Genomic DNA, 19,456 nt, shown 5'->3' with positions numbered 1-19,456 from the left:
TAGTGAAGGATGGCCAGTGAGGGGTCTGTTACTATGAGCCCAAACCAAACAACAGTGTGAAATGCTTTGGTTTGGTCACTTCGCGTCCCGTCTAACTGAAGTCGGCTAGCGCAGCTTCCTGACTTAGTAAGTAGAACACACTCAACAGAACCATCATGTCCTTTGCTGACTCAAGACCGAGCAGGGTCTCAGTGTTTGAAAACATCTATTCTCATCCAGCCGGAGCCTACATGGGTCAGGGTGTCATGTCACAGCAGAGAAGGAAGGATTCTTTAAACACACGGAGCTTGCATATTCCAAATACAGGACCATGCTTCTCGTTCACAAACAAGTTGGTTCTACCCTGTTTTTCTTGGGGACACTCAGTCTTCATTGCCTTACTTTGTTTTTCCCACTTTTAAGACAGATGTGAGTTCAGGTAATATTTTTGCTAGTCTTTTCATGAGTGAAGGGAGAAAAGAAAGCAACTCGACTGAAGCCCACATGATTCCACCAATAGAAGACTAACAGCCTGTATTTACCCAGCACTTTCTGTGTGTCAGGCACTATGCTAAAGCCCTTGATATACAATATTTCATTGACGCTTCCTAGTAAATGGGTACTAAACATTGTGTCACTTTCTCAGGCGGACAGACAAACCGAGATGCAGAAAGCCATGCACCTCTCTTAGAAACTCCTGACTTGGGCACTCCTGCCCCTTTGAGGAGGCTCCTGAGTTTGCTCATCCTTCCTGGGACGGGAGAAGTAGTGGTTTTGGAGCTACAGATGGAGTGGCAGATGGGAAGTGAAAGCCTATCAGAGTTGCCCAGGATAAAACCATTCATCTGCAAAATTCATATGTTTTTGCGTGGGGAGACTTCCCAGAAACAAAAGCAAGAGGAACCAGCAGTGCTTGATGCATAAAGTGCCTCTGGCCATGAGGCTGGCAAAGTGAAATGGGCAGAAGAACCGGGGGGTGGGGGAGGGCCATGGAAATGAAAGCAGTGGGGGCAGAGGGAGGGAAAGACAGAATGAGGCACACAGAGACCTGGAGCATTAAAGCTAAAAAAGCCAAAAATTCCAGGACTCTCTTCTCTGAAACCCAAAATAGGTTTGGCACGTGGTCCAGGAAAGGGTTCCTGGGCCCCCTCGGACAGAGAGGAGCTTCAGCCTTGAATGCAGCTCAGGAACGAACCGTTGACATTTATTTGGGTAGGTAAGCACTTCGTAGGTGCCCAACACTCTGCTAGGTTCTATGATCATAGCCCAGTTTCACAAAGACTGAATTTCCTTGCAGATGGTCATATGGCTAGTGAAGTGGCAGAACTCAGACTCGAACCCTAAGCCATCTGCTGGGCCTCTCCTCACCCACCCTTCCCGGATGCCCAAGTGCTAAATATCCCTATATCCTGGCCCAGCTGAGCTGGTGGGGTCCATGGTGGCGGCAAATCAACACAGGGCCCCTAGGGGGCAGCCTCGAGGCCTGGTGGGGGTCTCCTGGGGAGGGCCATGGGCACAGGAATGCCCACCGGACCTCAAGAGGTCTCTGGCCAAGTGCCACCCCTTGACCTGGGCTGAGGGGACCTCTGGGGTCTCCACTGGAGGTCTAGAGGAGGACTGAGCAGACGCGGGGCCACAGGTGACCTTCCTACCTCCAAGGACCTTCCCTCATGACATTCCCTGTCGCCACGTGGTCTCACTTACAGCCATCTCGCCACTCTAGGCCTGGCTGACTTCCCCAAGGAAGGAAGGAGCAGAAAGCAGAACACCAGCCTTGGAACAGCACAGAACTGATCCTCACGTTCACTCTGCCAGGTACTGCTTACATGACCTTGGGTCCCGGGCTGCCCCTCTGGAGAACAGGTTTGCTTTGAGGGTTGAAGGAAGTGTCTCCCTCATGAGCTGTTATGCTCAGCATCTGGGGATGTTTTTGAACTCAGGCCTTTCTTGGAAGAAAGAGGGAGAACGTCTTAACTCATCCCTGCCTGTGCTTCTCTCTACTCGCCTCTCCTCCTTGCCTCCCTCCATTTTTAAAATTGCTCAAATGCAGCAAGGTCATCTCTGACCCATGTCTTGTCCTGACTGTTTTCTCTCTCTCTCAGGAAGTGTTCTCAACTGGGAGCGATTTTGCCCCTTGCGGACACTGGGCAACGTCTGGGGATACCTGTGGTTGTCCCGAGTGGGGGGCCAGCATGACCCAATCCAGTGGACTGAGGCCAGGGGCTGCAGGTAAATGTCCTGCCATGCACAGGACGGTCCCCACAGCAAAGACTCATCCAGCACAGTATGTCCGGAGTGTCCAGGTGGAGAAATCCTAGTCGCGAACGAGCTCTTTCTCATTTGCCCAACAATCTGTTCCTAGCCTTCAGTTCTCAGGTCCAAACTTGGCACATTCGGAGGCCTTTCTGACCGCCTGACCCCATCCCCCGGCCCCCCCCACCCCCTCACTTTCTAGCTCTTTCCCACCTTGCATGGTGCCATTAATTCCATTTTCCCAACTAGGGGAAATGCTCCATCAGGTGAGGCTTGGGGCACATGTGCTCACTAAATGCCCAGATAGGGCCTAGCATAAGAGTTGCTTACCACATGTTTGTGGAATGGGTACCTGAACAAGTGAGTAAGTAAATAAGTAAAAATCTGCCAGCCATGTTTCATAATCTGCTTACCCTTGCTCTCGTATGAACAAAAGAAAAACAGGTATCTTTCTAACAACCATCACCTTTCTCAGGTTCAAGGGTACCAGGTGGACCCTGCCTAAGCTGACCAAAGACTGTGCCTTCCCCAGGTCCCCTCCAGGGCCCAGGGGCTTCCCAGCATTCAATGAGATGCCACCAAGCCAAGGACGGAAGGAGGGCGCCAGGAATCGCACTGTGAAGGAGACAGAGACCATTTCTATCTTTAAACAGAGAATGTCTCTCTCTCTGCCTGGATCTTATTTGGTTCCTGATTCAACACCCAAACTCCTGGGGACGTGTGGCCTCAATATTTGATGACATGAAGAATGACAGTATTTTAGGTGTGACAGTCATGCAGCTGTTAGCTTAAAAGGGATGCATACTGCAATTCTTACAGACACAACTACATGATATCTGGGAAGCGCTTCAGTAGGAAAGAAGGGGAGGGTGTAGATACATCAGCACTGGCCACGACCTGATTCGAGCTGAAAACTAGGTGATGTGCACGTGGGGCTTCACTGTACTGTGGTCAGCACTCAGGTGCCTGGTTGAAGACCGCCCTGATTGAAAAACACATGTATATTTTTAAAGACACCTTTATCTGGCTCTCGGGGGAGTGCTGTCCCCACCCCATGCCCCCGGGCCACCAGAGGAAGGCAGGCCCCGCCCTTGGCTCCCCATACTCTTCTTTTTAGCCCCACCAATAAATCAGGATGGAAGACACAGTCAAGCAAAGAGTGGCCTTCTGGCAGCAAATAAAGTTCATTTTCTTGCCTTTTTTTTTTTAACCTCACAAGATCTTTAGAGGGGTTTCCCTTGCCTTTGGCCTATTTTCAAGGCCATAAGCATTAGCGAGCGCAAGCGCTCTCGATCAGTGTTTGTGCCAAGGGACGGACCTTCCTGGTGGCATCTGAGTTTCTCGGTGCCTCGGGGCTGACGGCCACTGGACCAGCTCCACACAGTTGTGGCCGAGGGCCCGCGGGTGTGCCCCGCCCCGGGCAGGGGTTGGAAAGTAGCTCCCAACATTGTAGTTTCACGTGAAACCTCCCAATTTTAAAATGTGTGCAAGCCGTTCATTTGTGACAAGTTGATAGCCACCAAACACACACACACACCCACCCACCCACCCACTCACGGGCCTCAAACAGCCCGAACATGCGTGTCTGTGACTCTGCTGTGGCCATAACGGCTCTCCCTGCCTCCCCTCTGCTCCCCTTTCCGACACTGGAGTCAGACCTAGTCCTGCCTCGAATCAAATTTGCCAGGGCCTCCTACATTCTAGAAGCAATATGATCTCACCCCGGGGTTCTCCCTGACCTCCTCCTACTCTACCCCTCACCTCCTCTGTTCTAGCCACCCTGAGCCCCCTCGTCCCCCCAGCACAGCAGGTACATGCCCACCTCAGGACCCTGCAGGGGCTGTTCCCTTGGCCTAGACCACTTTCTCGGTTCCAGGGACTTGCTCCTCCTGCTGTTCTTCTCGGGAAGGACTTCCCCAGCCGTTCTTGCTAAAATTACGATTCTGCCTGCTGCTTTGCTCTGCTTCATTTTTGTCCCCCCGCACCCCACGTGAACAGCAGCTCCAGGCGGGTAGGGGTCTTGCCGGTTCTTCGTGTACCCGTGAACGCGGCTGGGAAAACCGTGTGCTCGGGTCCCATGTGGGTCCCAGGCTCCGTGGCACCTCACGGAGGCACGATGCCTCTTCAGACCGTTTCACAGCGAGGACTAAGGAAAGCAGGAGGAAGGCTGCCTTACCTGATGGGGTAGTCAGCAGCGCTGAGGTTGATGAAGAAGTCCCAGGGCCAGTCAGTCATCTCTAGGAGGTCCCGCATGCTCTGCAGGTACGTGGACAGGAGGCTGGCTCCCCCCCAGATGGTGGCCATCCTCCAGGGGGTGACGCGAACATTGCCATACTGTCTGGCGAACTGTAGCACTTGCCGATGCAGGTAATTGGAGCGCTTATCCCCGGGGAGAGAAGGAGTGACATTTCAGCAGCAGAACACAGGCGGACGTGCCCCTTGCCCCCTCCCTATCCCCTCCCGTCTAGGTGACATGGCTTCTGAACAGAGCGGACTTCGCCAAGCAACTGGCTCAGGCCTGGGGTGTCTTTCTACATCGCTCTTCAAAATCTTACTATTTTTGAAAATTTACTTTAGCTATTTGAAATGCAGACCCCCAGGCCCCACCTCTGGGCTCACGGCTCACTAGGCGCGGGCTGGTGCCTGGGACTCTGCGTTTTTATACAAGACTGAGGCATGTGGTCTGAGGATGACAAGCTAGGAAGTATGACTGTGTCTAAACCTGGTGAGTATTTTGAGAGGTGGGATTTCTCCACTGCCCTCTCCCTCACAGGCCTGCTGTGATCAGGCATCCCCTTTTGACTTCTTGACGAAAGCCACCATTCACGTCAGGTCAGCAGACCAACAGAAACCTCTGGGCCAAGACAGCTCAAGGGTCAGGAAGCCTGCTGCAGGGTCTTGTAAATAAAGTTTTATTGGTACACAGACACACAGACTCATTTCTGTATTTCTCAGGGCTGCTTCCACCCTCCAGTGGCAGAGCTGAGTCGCTGTGGCAGGAGCATATACCTGCAGAGCCTAAAATATTTGCCATTTGGCCCTTTACGAGAAACGTGGGCCCACCCCTGGGATAGTGGGGGCCGGAAGTGCACGGGCCGGTGAAGAAAAGAGGTAAGCAAAACAACATTTATGGAGAAAGTCTAAAGTCACGGCTGGGAACTTTGAAACTAACACATATGCACTTGCACGCCTGCGCGCGCACACACACACACACACATGCACGCGCACACGCACGCGCACGCACACACCCTTAGACGGAATGCTCTGAGGAGCGGCCGCTGATCAGCCTACAAGCCCTGCCTGAAAGGGAGGCCAGCTTGGGGAAGAGCAGACAGACCGGCAGAGAAAGCCAGCAAGGGGCAACCAGCGGGGGGCGGGGAGGGGGCCTCACCTTGTCCACGTGGATGTAGTAGAAGTGGTCTTTGTGATAAATGGCCTTGAACATGCGCTGCAGCTGCCGAGAGGCACGGCCGTGGACCACCAGGACGAAGGCGATTCGGACTGGGTTGGCCAGCATATATTCCACCGAATCCTCATCCCACTGCACGTTCTTGTTGGCTTTGCCTGGGGGAGAACCCAAGAGACCACAGGGGTGCGGTGAGGATCCCAGGCTCTCTGTCGGGGGAGGACGGAGAGTTTCTCTGATGCTTCATCTTGGGGACTATTTGAAGGGCAGAGTTGTCCTATGGGGCCCTGAAACCTAATCCAGCTTAAGCAAGCTTGTCCTGGACCCTTACCCTGTCCTGGTACATGCGTGGGGGGGACTCTGAGGTGCTTATAGGCAGGAGTTCCCACCCCCGAGGAGCTTTAAAAAGCTGACGGAGACCTAAGTACACGTATTAAGCCACTGAACAAGGCAGGAGGAAATGCGAGGTATCTCTGAACCGTAGGGGAAGGAGCAGTTAACTCTGAGCCGGGAAACAGAAGATACATACAAGCCGGTTTTGCCTGCCCTCTCCCTTCTCCTCCAAATAGCATCCTTTTTTGTAAACATTGTGGAAAGAACAGATAAGATGACACCTACCCTCTTAAATTTTTAAGTTCACAGTACAGTATTGTTGATGAGAAGCACGATGTTGTACAGAAGATCTCACTTCTCTGGCATAATGAAAACGTTATCATCCAGTATTTTGGGGGGCATCATCCCCCCTCCTCCATTCTCAGTCTCTATGGATGGGGAGGGTCTCCCTCCATCATCAGTGACAGGGAAGGTCACAGAGCTCAAGGCCTGGTCAATCAGAATGTTGCATCTCCCTGGCAACAGTCTGTATGGTTCAGACGCGGATGTGTGACCCAACCAAGCTAATTGGCCCAGAAGACAGAATTCTAGACTTTTGTTGGAACAACTCGATTAGAGAGGTTCCCTTTCTGGTATACATGAAACTGGAAGATTCTAAGAGCCCTTTTATCCCCACAGAGAGTGTTAAGACCACCTGAGAGGAAAGCAAACAGAGAAGCAGCAATGCCAAGGGACCGGATCCTAATGGTGCCAAGGGATGGGGTCCTAATGGCACCGTGTGAGTTACTCCATCGGCCCAGCTGGAGATCAGCCACCATCTTACAGTTTTCTTTGAAAACCAAGTTCCTATATCAGACCCACCTGCATCCCCCTGGTTCCAGATGTCTTTTATCCTAGAAGTAGCCTTAAAGACTCCTTTTCTCCTCCTTCCACTTGCAAACACTCGCAGGGCAGGGTTTCAAGGGGTGGGGGGTACAGAGCTTATTATTGGCTTAGTTCATTACAGTTTCGACTAGAGATCTCCTGCCTCTCTTCAGCCTGATTTCCCTTGGGTCAAACCTGATTTCTTCTGGGTTCTAGGTTTACGAGACCAAGAAAGTTGTCAGGGTTGTAGCTGCAGGTGTCCCAGGATGTCAACTTGGAAAACAGAGACCTGGGAGTGCTTAGTCTAGAGGTCAGGCGATCAGAAGCCTATCGCTGTCACCGGAAAGCTAAACAGCTGCCAAATGAACAAGGCTCCTTCTAGGCCGTTCCAGAGGACAGGATGAAACTAACATGGCTGATGTCCAAATCACATGGCACAGCCTCTGCGGCCTGCATGACCTGCCTCCTGAAGACCTCTGCACCCCGACTGCCCTCCTATCTACCCTGCCACCTGGCCTTCTTTCTTTGGCTTGAGCGAGTTCGTTTCTGCTTCAGGACCTTCTCACTGACTATTCCTGCTACCTAGATCTCTGCATGGCTGTATCCTGTCATCGGTTCACAGCTCAACAAAAGGCCACCTGCCCCCCACAGCCACACCGCTCTCTTCTGCCTCACCTTAGCTTGGTTTTCTGCATAGCATTTAAAACCATCTGAAATTGCGCATCTGTTTGCTTGTTAATTGTTTGAACACCCCACAAACACATCAACTCCAACAGATGAGGGGCTATTTCAGTCTTGTTTGTCATCGAACATACAAGACTGTACCAGTATCTGGCACACATCTGGTTCTTGGTGAACAAAAAAATTATAGGAGGGGGACATATTGGTTTGGTACCATAACAGTAACAATACATTCTATTGAGCACTGACCAGCCCTTGCCATCCATCGTTGCACTCAATCCTCTCACCAGCCCTGCAGGATAGTGCTATTATCCCCATTTTGCTAATTAGGAAAACATAGCTTAGAGAGGCCAAGGGATTTGTTTGTTCAAGGTCACACTGCTTTAATTGGTTCAGCTGTGATTCAAACCCAGGTCTGTTTCCAGAGCCGATGCCCTTAAACACTAATATATACTACGTTACCATACCTAGACTTTGGAAAACTTGATAATAATTCTGTGTAACGAAATACCCTGTAAATTAGCTGATAGATAGGTAGGCATGCATTCGAGGGCTATCATAGGCATCACAGGGAGGATCCCTGTATCATGTGGGAGGCTGACTCTAGGTGGCCAATAAAATCACATCTTCTCATCCACCCGTCCATCCAAATCCAACCACCTATCCGTTGGAATCCAACCACCCATCCATCCAAATCCAACCACCCATCCATCCAAATCCAACCACCCATCCATCCAAATCCAACCACCCATCCAGCAAACCATTCAGCTACCCGTCCAGCACAGCATTCAATAGCTTATCATCCAGAAAACCAACCAGCCATGCATCCATCCATCCATCCACTCATCACCTTTAAAACCATCCACCCATCCGCTTACCCATCATCCTCAAAGCAAATCATCCATGCCCCCACTCTTCCAACCATCTATCAACTCATCGATCCATGCAATATTAACTTAGCCTATACTACATGCCAAGTACTGTGCTAGGTACTAGAAAAATAAAATTTGGGGGAAAAAAATCCTTGCCTTTGAGGAGCTCTCAGCCAAATGGAGAAAACAGAAGACAAGGGTCAATTGTTTTAGGACAGAAGTGTGTTCAGTTGCCCTGGGAGGGTGGGGAAGGAGTGAGCAATCTGCCTGCAGGGACAGAGGAGATCTCAGAAAGTTCAGCCCAAAGCTCCTGAACCCATCTCTTCAAGTGCTCGTGCTGGATCCCAGCATCTTAGGCTCCTTGGCTGTTCAATCGGTAGCTGCAATCTGGCGATAATTATCATCTTGGCTCTGATTGAAGACAGACTGGGCAGCCACCAGAGAGGGTTATCCTAACCACCCTCTCCTCTTCTCTTCAAACCAATCACAAATACACTGGGCTTTCTTGGTGATTATATGAGAAGGGCACGCCTAGGGGAATCATGTCCCTTTAAACACTCATGCAACTCTCTATCTATCCATCCATCCTTCCATCCACCCACTCACCCATTCATCCATCCATCCACCCACCTACCGACCCACTCACCCATCTAGCATCCTTAAAACCTCCCACATGCCAATCCTGGACAAAGCCTGGAGTACAAAGACACACAGGATGTGAGTCTGTTTTCACAAGTGGATTACGAATGGACTACAGAATGCGAAAATCTAAAGTAAAAAGATAATAGGTATAAGAAAAGCTTATATTCTCCTTCCCATGTCTGCAGCCCAAAGGCAGCGTACTGATCTTCACAATGCTGGCTTCAGCCTCTCTTCGCCTCCCTTGGAGACTATCAAACAAAGGGAGGAACGTTTAAAAACAACAGGTACTTAGTGCCACTTTTTTTGCCCCTGGACTTCACTGGGTGATTTTTTTCAAAGGCCTAAACATGGCCCACAACACTGTATCTTATAGGAAGTTCACTCTGTAGGGGCTCCTGCTGGCCCTCAGATCATACTGCTCATCCCTGCCCAAGGTCTCTGGGTAACAATGATCTGGAGTTCTTAGTGACTGAGGCTTATGGCGCCTTTGGGATCAGCCCGTGCTTTCTAGCTATGGGTGTCTCTTGCCAGGCTGTTGAACGAATGAATGTAGGAAGGAAGGAAGGAATGCATTCTGGCTGCTCTGGCTGACATCAAAGAAGCTGATGTCACTTGAAGGCCTGCTTGCACCAGCACTGTGCCGGATGGTGGGTGAGGAGATGCTATTTGGTTTTGGCAGGGATGCGCTGTCAGGCTCCGAGGCTCAGAGAGGTCCACATGTTTCCCCAGGGTCACACAGTGAGTGAGGACAGAAGCAAGGAGTGGAAGCCCAAATCCATTCCAGCTACTTCCACCTGCCCTCCAAGGAATCAGAGAGCAGGGAGATGGGGAAGGTTGGTGTGAAGACTGTAGGCTGGTCTTTAGAGGGACTTGTGCCCTGAGGTGCAAGAAAGCCTTCTGTAACTTTGTTTAAAAAAAAATTGGGGGCGCCTGGGTGGCTCAGTCGGTTGGGCGGCTGCCTTCGGCTCAGGTCATGATCCTGGGGTCCTGGGATCAAGGCCCACGTCCGGCTCCCTGCTCGGCGGGGAGCCTGCTTCTCCCTCTCCCTCTGCCTGCCACTCTGCCTACTTGTGCTCTCTATCTCTCTCAAATAAATAAATAAAATCTTAAAAAAAAAGATTTAACTTATTTGAGGGAGAGAGCATGAGCAGCGGGGTGGGGAGAGGCAGAGGGAGAGGGAGAAGCAGACTCCCTGCTGAGCAGCGAGCCCCACATGGGGCTCGATCCCAGGACCTGAGCTGAAGGCAGACGCTTAACTGACCGAGCCACCCAGGCGCCCCCTTTTGTAACTTTCTTTAGGGTTTTAGAATGAAGAACAGATTCACAGACAGACACAGACGTGGACGCTTTCCTTCTGAAGAAAAGGAGCTGAGCACCAGGAAATCAGGCACTGTCATTCCGGCAACTGAGCCTGCAGACTGCAAGCCGTCCCTGGGTCAGACAGCTGGTCTGGGGAGTAGCAAGGAGAAGAGAGAACAAAAACCCAGTGTTCTCCTGGAGTATAGCTATTTTGAGGAGAGGGGTGGGTGGGAAAGAACCAAAATACCTGAAGAAAGGAGACTCACACAGAGGGAAAGAGAGGGACAGAGAAATAGAGACAGAGACAGACACAGAGAGGGAATGGGGGTGCAGACAGACAGGCCTTGCTCACACTGAGAGAAAAACAGAGCGAGACCTGCAGGCAGCAGGACCTCCCCCTTACTCCCACCAACGAGAGAGAACCACAGAGACCTACACAGAAACACTGAGAAAGACAGAGACACACACAGGTATAAATAGAGACAAATGCACGTGATCAGATACATATACAGAGGCAGCAAGAGACAGAGGGAAGAGGGGAGCCACCATGGAAAAGCCAGATCCACTCAACCTCAAACCACGGCAGCCATCCTTAAAAGCAAAGGCAAACAAAATCCCCGGAAGCTCAGAAGGCAAAAATGCCTCCAGGTCTTTCCTGCCATCCTCGGTCCTTCACACATCTGCTGCCCCCTCACCTAGCGACTCTGCCCTCTCGTGCACCCAGTGATTGAGCTGGCCCAGAGCCCCTGCCCCCCAAAGTGGCAGGACGTACTGAGGCTGGCTCCAGAAACACAGCCGTAACCACTCCCCATTCTGGCACAGTAGGACCCCGATGCGTTTCACTGAACAACAAGAGAGGGAATGAGAGAGTTTTGTTCCTGCATGGTGGCAGGGGAGGGGTGCCATTCAAAAGGGCTGAGGTTCACACGATGCCCTTTGCCTGCTGCCAACAACCACCTTCCTATTTGTGTTGCACACCCCCTGGCTCCTGTAATGACCTTTCTGGCAAGCTGCTCCGACACGGGGGTTGGGGAGCTGGCGATTGACAAGAAGCCACACCACAGACAGGGCTAGGACGCTCCTTGCGGGGCGGGGGGGGGGGGGGGCTCCACACCCCGGCCGCCACTGCTGAGGCTGTGATCTGGAAAAGGCTCCTCTACCAGGAGTGGGTCTTCAGCAGACCACGGCGAGATCACCAGCACGAGCAGGAACGGGGCGAACACTCTCTCCAATGCTGCTGGCGGGGGTGGAAAGGGCCACAACTTTGCCAGCAGAGATGTGGCGGCAAGAATTACAATTTTAAACATGCATGACCCTTGATCCAGGAGCTCCACCCCCAAGAATCTGTCCTAAGGGGAGGAGAAGAAAGCACCTCAAGTCTCTACATACAGCATGCTCTCTGGCTCATTTATTCGTTCATCTGGTGTCCTGAGTGCTGGGCACAGTTCTTGTCATGTTAGTGGACGCAACAGAATCTTTCCCTGAATACTGCTTAGTCTAGTGGGTAGAGAGCCAATAAAATAAGTAAGCAAATAGAAAATATAGTTGCAGATAGTGATAAAGGCTATGAAAAAGGGAACAAAGTCATATTAAGGGAAGGGGTTTATTTGACTATGGTGGCCAAGGAACACTGATGTGGGGATATGTGAACAAGCTCTGAATAAAATGAGGGAATGAGCCATGTCATTATCAGGAATGAGGAGGATTCTGGGCAGCTGGTATAGCAAGTGCAAAGATCCTGAGGCCTTGACCTCAACAGTGTTTATAATGGTCCAAAATAGGAATCACCCTAAAAGGTTTTATTAATACATATTGATACAGAACACTGCCTATAATATATTCAGCAAAAGAGAACTCTTAATATGTAATCCCTAACAATTTATAAGACATGCTTCCAAATATTAACAGAGGTTCATATGGCAACAGGACAGTTTTCCTTTCTTATACTTTTCTGCATGATCTGCATTTGGTAAAACGGATTACTGTTATAATGAAACAGAACAAAGGTGATGCTTATTGATAATTCTAATACCAACTGTTTCTCGAGTGTTGCTACGCATTAAACAATGTCTGTATATGATCATCTTTTTCACTTCTAGACAAACCCCTAAGAGAAGAGCTACTGCCCTCCTATTATATGACTAAAGAAGCTGAAGCTCAGAAGTCCCACGGGATGTGGCTGTCCTGGGAACGAAGCACGTCTGTGACGCCAGAGCCCCGTCACTGCCGTGATGCTCGATAAATTGTCGCCATGACAAAAAAGAGGAAAACCTGCTCCTAGAAGAAGCATGTCAGTCGACTTTCAGCTGTAGCATGGCTAACAGTGACATGTGGTCAGAGCTATGTGGGCCTTCAAAGGCGGAAGCCCAAATACTGTCCAGCTCCTAAAAAAACAAAACAAAACAAAACAAAAAAAACTGTGAATTTCACCATGTAATCAGATGCCAAGGGCACAAAACAGAAAATAAGCGGAAGAATCAGAGTGATTAGGGATAGCGGGAGAAGCGGACTTCAGACCAATGTTAAAAAGCCAGGTTTGTGGGGGAGAATATCAAGTATATTTCTGCGAGGCAGGTGCCAAGGCCAAGCAGAGTGAATCCCAGACAGCTCCACCAGTTACTACTTGTGCCATGTCCAGCTTGCTGCGCAAACTCTGTATTTCTCATTATGGTCTTAGGTCAGATAAGGACCATGTAACCCTTGGGCTCCAAAGAGAGGGTAAAGATGAAGCTCCCTTGCAAGGATCACTGTGTTGTACAGATGTTGTGCCTTTGGTAATGGCTTGCAGGAAGACCATCTGGGAGGAGAAAACAAGGTGGAGGGCCTTAAGAGCATTGCCTCTGGTCGGGCAGACCTTGGACAAGTTATGCAAGCACTCCAAGCCTCAGTTTTCCCGTCTGTAAAATGGGTATGTTATCATCACAGCCTCTGCGTCACATACACTTTCGTGTCTAGTACTGAGCACAATGCCTGGCATGCAGTAAACGCTCGATGAACAATAGTGTGCTTGTTGTCATTCCTGTTTGTGTCATTATTTTGATGAGGCTGTTCCTCCAGTGATCAGCACCAAGCTTGGTTCAGCTAATGGGCCCAGCTCCAGGTTCAACCCCAAGACCGCTCAGGCTCCCAAGGCTGTGCACACTGTTTGCAAGTAAACATCCACAAATGGAGTTCTCCTCCATAGCGTGGGCCTCCGACCACAATTAGTAACAAATGTGGTGGGTGGTAACTATTTATGCCAATGATCCCTCTGCTGTGTATACAACTATCAAATCGTTACACCGTACACCTGAAATTAGTATGTTTTATGTCAATTATCTCTCGATTAAAAAATAGTAAACATAAACACAGAAAAAACCTATGACACTGCTCAAAAAATAGCCCCAAACCCAAACCAACCAATCAACAAAAACCGAATTCAAAGAAGTCAGTTGGCCGGAATAATTATTCCGCCAACGGAGCCCTCAATTCTATTTATACTCCAAAAGGGCCTCTTCTGCCTGCAGCGAGGGAATCGGCTTTCTGACTTGCTTCCAACTAAGAGGGCTGGTTGCGCTGGGAAGGGAGAGAAGTGGAGATAGGGTTGTGTGCACGCGGGGTGTAGGTCGGGAGGCTCTGCCATCCAGTTCTGCCTCTTCCGGGTGGGGACTTTGGGAGGACACGGTTCCTCTCTGACCGTTGGTTCCTCCTCTATCAAGTGGGGATGATCATACGGTTGTTCTAATTCTAATTTTTTGAGGCGCTTCCATTCTGTTTTCCAGAGTGACCACACCATCTTGCGTTCCCATCAGGATGAATGCTGAGGACATGATGCTAGGTGAAATAAGCCCCTCATGGGAAGAGAACTACGGCACAAGTCCCCTCGTAGGAGGTATCCAAAGTAGTCACCTGTGAGGTATCAATGAGTGAGATGGGGGCCGCCAGAGGATGCGGGTGGGGGTGGACTACTAACAACGGCCGTGAAGATTCAGGCAAGCAAGACGAGTAAGCTCTAGAGACCCGCCGTATAACACCATACCTTTAGTCAACAGTATTGTGTGCTTGAAGATGTGTGGAGAGGGTAGATCTCATGTTAAGTGTTCTTACCAAAACAGGATAAAAAATGTACCAAAAAAACCCACAAAAAAACCCCTAAAGAGGGATGAGCAATCCATCCCTGACCCTGCTGGGTTGTGCAGTGATTCATGGCTGTGGATTGTGGACGGGACGCGGCTTCACACTGGAGGCAGGCACATTGCATGGAAGTGGGATTCATGTCACTGGGAGGAGAAACCTTGACATGTTCTAGGTTCCTTGTCAGATTTAGGTGGAGGTACCTTTTTTTTCCCCCTGGGAAATTTCTATGCAGAAGTTTGGTGATGAGAACTTGGGAGCGGGGATGCCTGGGCGGCTCAGCGGGTAAGTGTCTGCCTTTGGCTCAGGTCATGATCTCAGGGTCCTGGGCTTGAGCCCCGCGTCTTGAGCCTGCTTCTCCCTCCTGCTCATTTTCTCTCTCTCTCTCTCTCTCTCTCACACACACACACACACACAAATAAAATCTTAAAAAAAAAAAAAAAAGAACTTGGGAGATGCTCAGTGCCCAGAAAGAAATCCTGCTCTCAGTGGGCTTAGAAAGGTGGCTCAGTGTCGTGGCAAGTGCTCAAAAAGCGACCAGTCTAGGTTCAAATCCTGCTTGCGCTGTGATCCAGCCAGGGCACCCCGGGCGAGTCATTTCCCTTCCTTGATCCCGCTGACCCTTAGAGCATGATAATGATGTCTATGTAAACTGAACGCTTACTATGTCCTAAGCGCTATCCATTCATGGTTTCGTTATTTAATTTTCCCAAGGCCTAAGGAAGCAGGTACCAAGATTGTAATCCCCAGCTGAGGCCAAGGGGATACTGAGGGAGTGATGAGAAGTCACCTTCTCCGGAGAGTGAACAGCCCAAAGACAAACACTCAGGTCTGCCGGGCTCCAAAACCCATGTGTTACTCTACCAGATGAGGGAGATGATGCTTCCTCAGTCTGGGATTCTAACCTTAGAGAGTTAGCACCGCTGCGCGGAAAGCTGTCCTGCGAGTCAGGTTGGCTTCCCCGACTTCCCACCCTCTCTCTCCTTTCCCTTCTTTCCTTTCCTCTCCTCCCCTTGTTCCTCTTCAGCTTAAGGTACAACTGACATATAAAATTTTGAGATACTTTTAAGTGTACATTGTAGAGATTTGAAATACACCGCACAGGGATCCCTACCCCCCCATCCATCTAGTTAATTAACACATCCATCACGGCACATACTTATCTTCTGTGTGTGTGAATATTTAAGGTCTACTCTCAGCAAATTTCAGTTATACGATACGGTGTTATCAGCTACAGTCAGCGTGTTGTACATTAGCCCCTCAGAACTTATTCATCTCATAACTGGTAGTCTGCACCCTTTTACCTTCTGCTCCCTAGCTCTCCCATCCCCCAGACCCCCCGCAGCCACTTTTCTACTTTGTTTCTAGGAGTTTGGCTCCTTCCTTCTTCCCTCCCTCCCTCGCTCCCTCCCTTTCTTTAGATTCCGCAGCCAAGTGAGACCGCAGGCAGTATTTGTCTTTCTCTGTCCGGCTTATCCCACTTAGCATAACGCCCTCGGGGTCCATCCACGCAGTCACAGGCGGGATTCTCTCCCCTCCTCCCTCCCCGCTGCATATAGACACCACGTCAGCTGGGCATCATAGCTGTCAATTCCCCACGGGCCAAGGGCAGATTTCGTGCTTTTCTGGGACATCAACACCACCCCTCCGCCCTGGCCTGGCCCAGAGCGGAGCTCGGGGGGGGGGGGGGGAGGCCTCAGTGAACGAATGGTTTCTGACTGATGGATCAAGCTTGACAGCTCTGTCCAGGTTTCCTGCCGGGCAGGCCCATGTGGACGACGCAGGTCTGAGCTGCTGTGCATGCCTGTCTCCACTCATCCAGTGAACCGGCAGAAGGCTGGGTCCCTACCCTTCCTCAAGGCTTTAGGGCAGCGTGGCGACCCTTGCCGAGGGGCCGGGACAATGCCCAGTCGCCCTCCAGCCCGGGGGCTGCTGATTCAGTGCCGTCCAGTTACCACCAGCCTGACCGAAGGAGGAGTGAGGGGAGAGGGCATGCGGTGGGGACCACGGGTCGGGAGAGGACACAGTTGCAAGGAGAAAGCCGGCCAAGGCCAGCAGCCTTCGGGGGCTCAGGACCCTTTCTCAGCAAAGCCATCCTTGACCCTTCCCTCTCCCTTCTTCGAGTCTCCCGCAGGCCCTCCAAGCATCCCGCACTGCTGTGTGTGTACAACTGTGCCCAAACGCACGTAACATGCACCACCTTCACTGTCCTTAAGGGCACAGTTCAGTGGTGGTAAGCATGTCCGCACTTTTGTGTGTCACCATGACCCATCCCCAGAACTTTCCATCTTGCACAACTGGAATCCTTCTCATTAAACCCCGACTCCCATTCCCTCTCCCCCGGCCCCCAAACCCCTGGGCAACCACCGTTCCTTCAGCCTCTATGAATGTGACCACTCTAGAGATTTCATATACGTGGAATCGGCAAAGCGTTGTTCTTTTGTGACTGGTTTCTTCCATTTAGCATCATGTTTTTAGGGTTCGTATGTGGAGAAGTGTGTGTTCCGTTTCATTCTGAGGGTGAGCATGTTACTCCATTGTAAGGACAGACCATGTTTTCCTTTTTCCACTCGTCCGCTGGTGGAAAGGTGGGTGTGTGTCCACCATTCAGTTCCTGTGAATAACGCTGCTATGGACACGGGTGTTTACGTATCTCTTTGAGACCTGCTTCCATTCTTTTGGGTATATCCCCAGAGGTGGAATTACTGGATCATATGGTAACACTCTCTCCTTCCCTCTATTTTGGGAGGAGGAACCCGTCCCTCACCTAACTCAGCCATCCCATGTAGGGACTCAGCCTGAATGCACCATTTCCTCACAGGGCAATTGGCCACTCTGTGCCTTAGTTTCTCCATCTGCCAAAGAGGGATCCCCTCTGAGGGATGCCGTAAGGACTAAAAGCTATAACCCAGGCAAAGTAAGGTCATGGAGCCCGTCAGAGCAAGAACCAGCTGTCGAGCCCATGGAGGGTGACTCTGGAGCCCTCCCCACCTTGCACTGAAACCTGAAATTATTACAGTGGTGTCCGGGACTGAACCCGGAAGACTCTGCAGTTGGGGTCCCTACACAGGATGTCAGAGCTCCCCAAGGGACAGGACATCGAATGGCCCTGAGTGTCAGGGTGGGACAGTGATTCCCTTTCCAGTTCTCACCCAGCCCTCTGATGAGCCCACCAAGGAAGCCTCAGGTCGGCGCAACCATGTCCTGGGCAGCACTCACTTCCGAAACTTCCTTTGCCAACAAGGAGGGACAGGCCCACAGGGCTGGCATCTTGGGAGTAACCAGCTAGCGCTGCCTACTGCTGGGCTCATCTGCGTGGTTGCTGCCTCTTTATGGCAAATGACAGTGAGATTTCCACTTATGGCAGTGAGGCAAGACGGCTCTGAAAATAAAATTGACTTAAGTAAAAATGAAAGTGAGTCTCTTGCAACGAAAACGTTACGAGAATAATAGGGCAGGTGGAATGTGGATATAGCAGAATCATGGAGACGGGAGAGGTGTGAAGGAAGCTTGAGGAATGTTAATTAGACTGCACAAGCTTGCTCCCCACCTGGGACGTGCCGAGTTTGTTGAACAAATGAGGGAAGGTGAAGGCCAGGTACAGACTGATGCCCAAGCAGCCCCATACGTCATGGAAGGACTCACAGGTCCTTCCTACAAGGTTGGCGTTCCCGGCTTCAGGGAACCAGGAGGTTACGTCAGGAGGTTTCTAGGGCTCTCTGAGGGACCATCTTCCTGCTAGGGACAGTGAGCCACGGGTCCGCTAAGAAACACTATCCTTCTGATTTTCACTCCAATTTGTGGAGCACTTAACATTCATGAGGTTCTTTCAGAGGCTTTGACCTCTCACAGAAATGCTGCACATGGAAATTATCCCCATTCACGGATAACTGTCCTGGGATCAGAGAGGATAAAGAAGTTGCTCAAGGTCACAGAGCCAGGAGGTGGGCAGGAGATTGGGGTTCAAGTGGATCTGATTTCAAATACTGTGCTCCATGTCCAGATTTTGCCTGGCAAGGACCCCCGCTTCCCTAAGGCCACTGGGGCTCCCAATGGACCCAAAGGGGTTTCTCAACCTCGGCATAATTGATATTTGGGGCCAGATCATTTATTGTGGGAGGTGAGGGCCATCCTGTGCACTGGAGGATGTTTACTCACATGCCTGGTGTCTACCCACTAGATACCAGCAGCACCCTCCCCAAATATCTCTCTTCACTGACAGATGTCCCCTGGGAGAAGGGGACAAAATCACTCTCCACTGAGCAATACTGCTCTGGAACAGAAGTTCTCAAAATCTGGTCTTTGATCAGCAGCATCAGCAATACCTGAGAGCTTGCTGGGAATGAAAATGTCAGTCCCCCCACCCCTTCCGCCTCTGCGCCTCTGGGGGTGGGGACCAGCAATCTGCCTATCATCTAACAAGCCCTCCGGAGGCAAGCTAATGTTTGAAGATCACTAGCCTAGGCTGGCGATTCTTAACCCTGGGCCACACACTAGAATCACCTGAGCATCTTAAAAACCATGTCTTCCCAGGTGTGGTTCTACCCAGCCCCATCTCCGGATGCCACCTTAAATCCCCAGGGCCTCCTGCTAGAGACCGAAGGCCAGCTCACTGTTATTTTTCTCCCACTCTGAGAAAATGTCTCCCTCCATCCCCGACCAAGCACTCAGGAAATGTTCCTGCTGATTTTTTTCCCTCTATTCAAGTCTGGAGTTATTAAACCACAGCCCATGGCTGAACCGTCTTATTGATTTTATTGTCGAGAGCCCTGGGATATTCTAATGATGTACTGCTCAATAAATGGAAGCTGGTAGGACAGATACTGATGGCGTATGGTACGTTTCGCCGCAATTCACTGGGTCCCAGCCACTTTGCCTGTTACCCATCGGCTGTGAAAATGCGACGCTTTGTCCCGCAAGCTCTTGTCCATCCGGCCAATGTTACCTTTCCCGTGAGTCAGGAGGAAAGAGCCATGATGGTTAACAGCTACTACGGAGTATTTCTAAACAGACA

The 19,456-nt window shown here is 50.8% G+C and overlaps 1 protein-coding gene across 1 annotated transcript in view; it reads right to left on the bottom strand.

Moving 5' to 3' along the window:
- The window catches only part of XYLT1 (xylosyltransferase 1), a 289,891-nt gene that overhangs the window by 66,158 nt on the left and 204,277 nt on the right, over window positions 1-19,456 (bottom strand). Inside the window, exons 4-5 of the mRNA XM_028091669.2 lie at window positions 5,624-5,796; window positions 4,409-4,611 (exon numbers count right to left, since the gene is read on the bottom strand). Coding sequence (XP_027947470.1) covers window positions 4,409-4,611; window positions 5,624-5,796 — 376 coding nt within the window. The remainder of the gene's footprint in view (window positions 1-4,408; window positions 4,612-5,623; window positions 5,797-19,456) is intronic.

This window comes from Eumetopias jubatus, unplaced genomic scaffold, assembly GCF_037043125.1.
Source record: "Eumetopias jubatus isolate StellerSeaLion01/CBP00866 unplaced genomic scaffold, mEumJub1_p1.0 scaffold_12, whole genome shotgun sequence".
Taxonomy (NCBI): domain Eukaryota; kingdom Metazoa; phylum Chordata; class Mammalia; order Carnivora; family Otariidae; genus Eumetopias; species Eumetopias jubatus.
This window is presented reverse-complemented; position numbering and strand designations above follow the sequence as displayed.